Raw genomic sequence first — 8,566 nt, forward strand, 5'->3', positions numbered from 1 at the left:
CTTCAGACACTCAAGAAGAGGGCATCAGATCTTGTTACAGATGGTTGTGAGCCACCATATGGTTGCTGGGATTTGAACTCGGGACCTTTGGAAGAGCAGTCGGTGCTCTTACCCACTGAGCCATCTCCCCAGACCCAGAGAAGTCTGTTGGATCCGCTGAAAACAACTCCACAGTAGATAAAATCATCTGCCACGTAAGCCTGAGAACCTGGGTTCCACCGCGAAAACCATAGTGAAAGGAGAGACTCATGGCTGAAAGCTGCCCTTTGGCCTCCAATTGGGCGTGTAGCATGCGTGCTCCTGTGAACACGCTCAACAAGAGCAGCAACAAGTTGAACAAAACAAAAACAGACAAAACAGGCATAATAGCACACATCTTTGACCCCAGCACTGGGGAGACAGAGGCAGGCAGATCTCTGAGTTCTAGGTCAACTGATCTACAGTGCAAGTTCTCAGTCAAGTCTGCATATGTGTTGAAGTCACGGCAGACAACACAGGGCCTGCCATCTGAGTTGAGGGCAGTGCCAATGAATGCATTTGATTTTCCAATGCTCTTAATCAAACCCAAAGCCTAACAAGATAGGCAAACCCTATAGCCAGACATTGTGTTTGTTTGTTTGAGACAGGGTAGAATGGCTGTCCTAGAACTCACTCTGTAGACCAGGCAGGCCTTGAACTCAGAGATCCACCTGCCTCTGCCTCCTGAGTGCTGAGATCAAAGACGTGGGCCACCACAGCCTGGCTTTTTGTTCCTTTGTTTTGCTGTGTTCTTTATTACACTTATTGATTGATTTTGTGTGTGAACATGCATGCCTGTGCAAGGTGTGTGTGGAGGTCAGGGGACAACTTTCAGGATTTGGCTCTGTCCTTTTACCACGTGGGGATCAAACCCAGGTTGTCATGCTTGGTGGCAGGCACCTTTACCCACTGAGCCCTCTCAGCGGCCCCAGGCATCCATGAGGAACAAACCCTCACCAGACACTATGTTGGACGTTCTAGCTTCCAAAGTTGTGAGCAAAATATGACTCTGGAGCTAGACGAGGCGGAGCTCTAGGTTTGGGCTGTTTCTTTGAGACAAGGTCTCGCTCTGCTGTAGCTCAGACTAGCTTTGAACTCCTGCTTCCTGCCCAATCTTACCTTCCAAGAGCTGAGTTACAGGTGTCCACAGTCACACCAGCTGGCATTTTAGAAAGGGCTGTGGACAGGGTAAGTGCCAGAGAGAAAACCTAGTTATAGTGGCATTGAGAGGTGCAGTGTCACGTGAGTGGCCCCAGGGGTACCTCTTCCATTGTAAAAGACAGCAGAAGCTGCCTTGGGCAAAGAGGTGGAACTTTGGGGGCTGCCGGACCAGAGCCATGGCCTTTCTCCAAAACACAGCTTGGAGCTCCTTGGTCAGGGACAGAGTTGAGGGCATTTGAAATGGCACCGAAGACAGAGGGCAGGAGCCAGGGCTGGGTGGCTTCCTGGATGGTGGCTCTGCAAGTTTTCTAGTCAGGACTGATGGGGAAGGCTGTGGGGAACAGGAGCAGTGACAGACTGGAGGGCGGGTGGCCCTGGGGAGGGGATGGAGGAAGGAGGCATCTGGAACTGTTGGTGTGCTAAGGAGGAGGAGACTGAAGGGGAGCAAAGAATCTACCGTCTTAGTCTGATTGGGCTGTTAGGACAAAATATCGCAGCCGAGGTCACTGGTGAGCAGCTGAGATGGAAACTTTTATTTGTTTGCTTTTCTCAGGGACCTGCCTTCTTCCCTTCCTCCTCTTCCTTCCTCTCTTTTACATATATATGTCTATCTATATGTATATAATTTATTCTTTTGTTTGTTTGTTTGTTTGTTTTTTCGAGACAGGGTTTCTCTGTGTAGCCCTGGCTGTCCTGGAACTCACTTTGTAGACCAGGCTGACCTCGAACTCAGAAATCCGCCTGCCTCTGCCTCCCAAGTGCTGAATTTATTCATTTATATGTGTGAGAGATGTGTGTGTGTGTGTGTGTGTGTGTGTGGTGTATGCATGTGTATTTGTGTTTTCCTTTATTTCTGTCCACATTATTGTATTTGTTTTGAGACAGGGTTTCTCTGTGTAGCCCTGGCTGCCCTGCAACTTGCTTTGTATCGGCCAGGCTGGCCTCAGACTCACAGAGATCGGCCTACCTCTGCCTCCTGAGTGCTGGGATTAAAGGCGTGTTACCACCACTGCCTGCTTCACCTTTTTTCAGTTTTTAAATGTGTGTGTGTGTTTGCAGGTTTGTATGTGTGCACACGCAGGTCCGTGTGTATGTGTGCACATGTATACCGTAGTATACTTGGTAACCAGAGGCAGGGGGATCCTGAGATAGATGTGCACCGCTATGCCTGACTGCTGCGCCTGACCGCTGTGCCTGACCGCTGTGCCTGACCGCTGTGCCTGACCCGAGCTGGTCTTGCTATGGAGTTGTAGGATGTCTTAGAACCCAGGATCCCTTGCCTCTGGCTATCCAGTTCCAAGATGCAGGTATGTTCCACCATGCCTAGCTTAAGAAAGCTTTTGCTTGCTGGGCAGTGGTGGCGCACACCTTTAATCCTAGCACTTGGGAGGCAGAGGCAGGAGGATCTCTGAGTCTGAGGCCGGCCTGGTCTACAGAGTGAGTTCCAGATCTCTGAGCCCAAGGTCAGAGGCCTACAGAGCAAGTTGCAGGACAGCCAGGGCTATACAGAGAAACTCTGTCTCAAAAAACCAAAAGGGAAAAAAGAAAGAGAAGAAAGAGAGAGAGAGAGAAAGAAAGACAAGGGCTGGTGAGATGGCTCAGTGGGTAAGAGCACCTGACTGCTCTTCCAAAGGTCTGGAGTTCAAATCCCAGCAACCACATGGTGACTCATAATCATCTGTAACAAGATCTGACTCCCTCTTCTGGAGTGTCTGAAGACAGCGACAGTGTACTTACATATAATAAATAAATAAATAAATAAAGTAAGTAAGTAAGTAAGTAAATAAATAAATAAAAGAAAAACAAAGAAATTTTTTGCTCAGAATTTTGAGACTGCAAAGACCAAGGCCAAGGCCCAGAAGATCTGTCTGGTGAGGACCTATTCCTCACAGGTGGCATCTTGTGTTTTGAAGACCTCTCTTGGGTCTCTTTAATTTTTTCTTTTTTTTTTAGAGACAGGGTTTCTCTGTGTAGCCCTGGCTGTCCTGGAACTCACTTTGTAGACCAGGCTGTCCTCGAACTCAGAAATCTGCCTGCCTCTGCCTCCCAAGTGCTAGGATTAAAAGCCTGCACCACCATGCCCAGCTGGGTCTCTTTAATTTTTATCTTTCCACGTCACAGGGGGTGGGGGGGCTGGTGGTAGTGGTAGTGTATCCCTTTAATCTCAGCACTTGACCAGCAGAGGTAAACAGCTCTCTGAGCCCAAGGCCAGAGGCCTCCAGAGCAAGTTGCAGGACAGCCAGGGAGACCACGTCTCGAAACAAACAAAGATGTCTTTTATTTTATGTGTTTGCCTATTTTGACTGCTCGTGTGTATATGCACTGTGTGAGTGCTTAGTGCCTGCAGAGCCAGAAGATGCAGTTGCATCCCCTGGAGCTGGAGTTACAGATGATTGAAGCCTCCATGTGAATGCTGGTAATTGAACCCGGGTCCTCTATGAGAACAGTCAGTGCTTTTAAACTGCTGACCCTTTTTTTCAGCCCCACTTTTTATTTTTTATTTTTTAAAGATTTATTTATTTTATGTATATGAGCACACTGTAGCTGTCTTCAGACACACCAGAAGAGTGTATTGGATCCCATTACAGATGGTTGTGAGCCACCATGTGGTTGCTGGGAATTGAACTCAGAACCTCTGTTAGAGTGGTCAGCGTTCTTCACTGCTGAGCCATCTCTCAAGCCCCCCACTTTTTTGAGGGGGGGTTGAGACAGGGTTTCTCTGTGTAGCCCTGGCTGTCCTGGAACTCACTTTGTAGACCAGGCTGTCCTCAAACTCAGAAATCTGCCTGCCTCTGCCTCCCGAGTGCTGGGATTAAAGGCGTGCGCCACCACACCCAGTTCCCCCCACTTTTTATTAATTGATTATTGTTGAGACAAAATCCCACTGTAGCCCAGCCTGGACATCCTCCTGCCTCAGGTTCTCAAGCACTAGAATTACAAGTGTGATCTACCAGGCTCAGTGTCTGAGTAAACCAGAAGCCTTTGTATCTCCTGGAACTGAGTTACAAATGGTTGTTAGCTGACAAATGGGTTCTGGGAATTGGTCCTTTGTAAGAGCAGCCAGTGCCCTTAACCCCTGAACCATCTCTCCAGTCTCTCCTCTCTCTCAGTACTATGACACTGGTGATTAGGTCTCAGATCTGAGTGTTGCAGGGTGGAAGTGGGGTCAGAGCACTCTGACCACAGCACCCCTGTCACTAATAGAGTGGGCAGTGGCTCTGGGTGAGTAGGATGGGGACAGCTTTAGAGAGCAATCCCTGTGCCAGAGACTGCCATGCAAAAGAGGGGTCTCTGCCTTGCCCCCTTCCCTCCAGGATGTCTTCATGGGGGCTCTTCTCATTGCAGGACCATTGGCCTGGAAATAGCCCAACAGGAAACTGTGACCAAAGCCAGGGTAGAGAGTCCAGGGTCCAGCCCCCAGGAGGCTATTCGGGAGGCTATTCATCATCAGGTAAGTCCTTTCTTTGCTGAACCTGCCCTTTCCATCCCCTCCCAATAGAGGAAGTGTGTCCTTCCCCTTTCCTGGTGTCCTGAAGAGCTGAAGGGCAGATCTAGGAAAGCAGACCATTCAGGCCAAGGGAGGGTGGATGGATACAGAGGCCTGGCTCAGGCTCCCTACAGAGAGAGCCTCAAGTGCATTCACTCTCAAGGTCTCCCTGTAGCAAATCCTCACGTTAGCCATCACCAGTCAGGTTTTACCTGTGATTATCAGGGGACTCAGGGAAAGTGACTGTCGGAGGTTGGTGACAGGTACCAGCTGGAATGTCTTAAGCCCCTTTCCCTCGACTTTTTTCTCTCCTAAGACAGGTTGGAGAGTCCTAAGATTTGCTCTGCTGACCCTTTTGCTCTGTTGCAAAGGAGGCTGTATTTCCTATTTTGGAAGGGGGATGGGTCACCATCAGAGGTTCTGTGGTGACCCCTAAGTCCTACCCTCAGTCAGAGTGGGCTCTGCTTTCTTTATTATTACCATCACCATCATTATTAGTTATTTTATTTATTTATGTCTCAATGTTGTCCCCCTTCCCAGTCCTCCCTCCAGGATCTCCCCCATCCCTTCCCCCTCCCCTTCACCTCTAAGAGGGTGCTCAACTACCCACCCACCCGTTCCCTCCTCACCCTTCTAGTACCCTCCTTCTCTGGCGCATCAAGCCTCCACAGGACCAAGTGCATCCCTTCCCAATAACTCTTCTTTCAAACGAAAAAACAAACATCTTATGTCAAACAAAATCATCCTCAGAGTCACTGTGATAATGTTGGTCAGATCTTATTTGGGAGATTAAAGATGCAATTTTTAATTTTATTGTATTAAAAAGAAATTGAAAGAAGGGCTTTGCTTTAAGGGCCAGAGCCTGTGGAGGTGATGCGAGGTCGCGGAAGTGGCCAGATCAGCTGCACCCGGTCCTCTCCCCAAAGCTTGGGCTTGCTCTCCAGCTCATCGCGTCATCTGCTGGGTATGTGGAGTTACTGCCTGGAGCCGCCAGAGGGCGCCTCAGATGGAGCAGGGGGCGGGAACCTGGGCTCCCCGCGAAGACTGCAGCCTCCCGGGTCCACGGCTGAGAGGCAGGCAGCCGAGAATCCCGGGTGTCAGTATTCCTGGAGTGAGATGAACGCCCAGGGTACAAGCGGTCCACCGTGGCCCACGGATCCTCCCTTCCGTGCCAACGCCTTCGGAGGTCCACACGGAGAAGGCGGACTCCAGGACGCATCCGGAGCAGGTGCTTGACCCTGGACCTCTAGGGCCTGGGTGGAGAAGAGGACAGAGGAGCTTACAGGCGTCCTAGAGGGGCGCAGGGGCCCCACGGCAGTAGCCACGCCCCTCTAAGACCCCGCCTCCATGCCCCGCCCATCCCGCCCCCTCCTTGCCGTGGTGGGAAACCCGGGGCCCTCCACAGCCACCGAGTCCCGCCATGCGCCGCGTTGCGCGGCTCCTACCTCTGCTGCTCCTGCTGGGGCCGCAGCTCCGGGCTGCCAGTGTCACGGAGCCGACGCTACCCACCGTGGTCCTTGCCATCCTGGCCCGCAATGCTGAACACTCTCTGCCCCACTACCTGGGTGCGCTGGAGCGCCTGGACTATCCCCGGGCCAGGCTGGCCCTCTGGTGAGAGATCCAGGGGTGGGTGCATGTGGGCATCAAGCCCCAGGACCCAGGAAGGTTTTTGACCTGGAGGCCTCATCGCTCCTGCCCAGACACCACCCGGACAAGCTCCTCCCTCCCAGACATACCTCAAGCCCCTTAGCAGTATTCCTAAGCCCCGCGGGGCAAGAGCAGACCTCTGAGGCCAGGGTTCAGTCCAGGGACACCCACCCCTCCTTTGGGCTCCCTACTCGTCCCAGGCTTCCCGGGCTTCCCCTGGGTTTCAGTTAGGCCTCTCCTTTCTGACCCAGCCCTAGGGGCTCGCAGTCCATCGCAGTAAAGACCTGTGGTCTGCCCGATGTGCTGTGCGGTAGAACAGACTGACCCTCTGGAATCCCCTGGGGCCCAGCTTAGAAAGGATCAGTCACACTGGAGGTTTCTAGAGAGCAGGTGGAGGGAACCTTCAGCTCCAGGCGGCATGCTGGAGTGCCCTCCTGACTGGTACTGCTAGCTTCTCTGGGTAGAGGGGCTGACTGGTTCTGACAGCCAAGGGTGTGGTCTCGTAGGACACTGGGATCAGAGGTTGCAGTACCCTGTCTAAAAAAATCAAAACAGGGAGGAGCCCGAGCAGAAGCTGGAGATAAAGTACTCCTCACAGCACACCAAAGTTGGGTTGGGGTGGAGCTGTGTGGCCTGGGGAGGCTGCCCACAGCCACCACACTTGGGGAGTTAGTTAGTTCCCACCCCTGTAAGACTTGACACGTAGTTAGTCTTCACTTCTGGGGAATTGGCTTAAAGGAACAGCATCGCCTAAAACCTGGGCTCTTGGCTAAGCCTTCCACCTCCATTACTAGAGCCCCTTCCCCAGCAGAGGGAAAGCTGTGTTCCATGGTAACAGAGCTTGGACCACCAGCACTTCTCAGGGGTTGTCAGAGCATGGTGTGAGCCTAATTACAGCTGGGGAGAATTAGGTAAGGAGAGAAAGGCAATGACTGTTTTTTGTCTGATTCTGAGCTGGAAAAGGCCTGATTTGTGGAGCCATGAAGAGGGATGGAAGTGAGGGGACGTGGCAGGTGCAATCTTTAAGGTCAAGGGACTTTCTGTCTTTCCACATGCACTCAGGCTGAGGATGGCTCGGGGTCAGGGCTTGCTTGCCGTGTACGAGTCTCTAGGTTCAATTCCCACAGTACAATGCACAGAATTAGAAGGGAGGATGTGAAGCACAGAGAGGCATGGGCCTTGCCTGAGGCTACACAGCACATCCTCCAGTACCTCCACTGGAACTCTCCCCCATAGCTCTCAGGACAGTCATTCTGTGTCATGCTCGCAGGTGTGCCACAGATCACAACATGGACAACACCACAGGGATGCTCCAGGAATGGCTGGCTGCCGTGGGCCGTGACTATGCGACTGTGGTCTGGAAGCCTGAGGAGGAGGCCAGGTGGTTAATGGAGGGCAAGGGTACTAGAAGGTGGCGAACGGCCATTACCCAGGGCACAGCCCCCAGAGCACGCATGTCTATTCCGTGAAGAGAACGAGAGGCCTCTCTCTCAAGAGAGCATTTCACCTTTCCCCACTTCAGGTCCTACCCAGATGAACAGGGTCCCAAGCACTGGACCAAAGAACGGCATCAGTTTTTGATGGAGCTGAGGCAGGAAGCGCTGGCCTTCGCTAGGGACTGGGGAGCTGATTACATCCTGGTAAGACAGCCTGGCTGGGGAGTAGGCGGGGAGGCAGCAGGGCCTGCTCCCAACAAAGTCTGGTTATAACCAAACTGTCTATAGGATGGATCTTCTGAAGACTGAGCTGAGACCCCTGTATTTAAACTCACACTAGATACTAAGCCTGGCTCCTTGTACAGGTCCTAGGTTATATGCTGTTCCTAGATTCCTGAGCTTTTGTATGCCAAGAGTATAAACTGAGCCTGGATCCCTGGATTAGAGCTCAGAATAGAATTTTTTTTCCAATATTTTTGTTTTGTTTGTTCATTGGGGTTTACAGACAGGGTTTCTCTGTGTAATCCTGACTGTCCTGGAACTCACTCTGTAGACCAGGCTGGCCTCAGAGATCCACCTGCCTCTGCCTCCCGAGGGTTGGAATTAAAACTGTGGGCCTCCACCACCTGACTTACTTTTGTTTTATGAAGGCGGGTGTCTTGGTGCATGCAGCTCACAGAGGGCAGAAGGGGACCTAGAAGTGAGGTCCACTTAGTAGTGGGTCACCATTGGGTCGATGGCTTTCCAACTCAGGTGCTCTGGAAGAGCCACCAGTCCTTTTTTTTTTTTTTTTTGTTTTTTTTTGTTTTTTGAGACA

At 51.7% G+C, this 8,566-nt stretch overlaps 1 protein-coding gene across 4 annotated transcripts in view; it reads left to right on the top strand.

Annotated features, from left to right (window-relative positions):
* The first annotated feature begins 5,588 nt into the window (after positions 1-5,588).
* The window catches only part of Cercam (cerebral endothelial cell adhesion molecule), a 13,218-nt gene continuing 10,240 nt past the window's right edge, over positions 5,589-8,566 (top strand). The window contains exons 1-3 of one of the 4 annotated variants that reach the window (XM_029536430.1): positions 5,589-5,630; positions 7,584-7,694; positions 7,836-7,953. In XM_029536430.1, coding sequence (XP_029392290.1) covers positions 7,603-7,694; positions 7,836-7,953 — 210 coding nt within the window. In that variant the 5' untranslated portion in view covers positions 5,589-5,630; positions 7,584-7,602. Of the gene's footprint in view, positions 5,631-5,813; positions 5,895-6,049; positions 6,278-7,583; positions 7,695-7,835; positions 7,954-8,566 lie in introns of those variants that run through there. The other 3 variants (XM_029536428.1, XM_021194070.1, XM_029536429.1) reach the window with 3 other exon arrangements.

Source organism: Mus pahari, chromosome 3 (genome assembly GCF_900095145.1).
Source record: "Mus pahari chromosome 3, PAHARI_EIJ_v1.1, whole genome shotgun sequence".
Classification (NCBI taxonomy): Eukaryota; Metazoa; Chordata; class Mammalia; order Rodentia; family Muridae; genus Mus; species Mus pahari.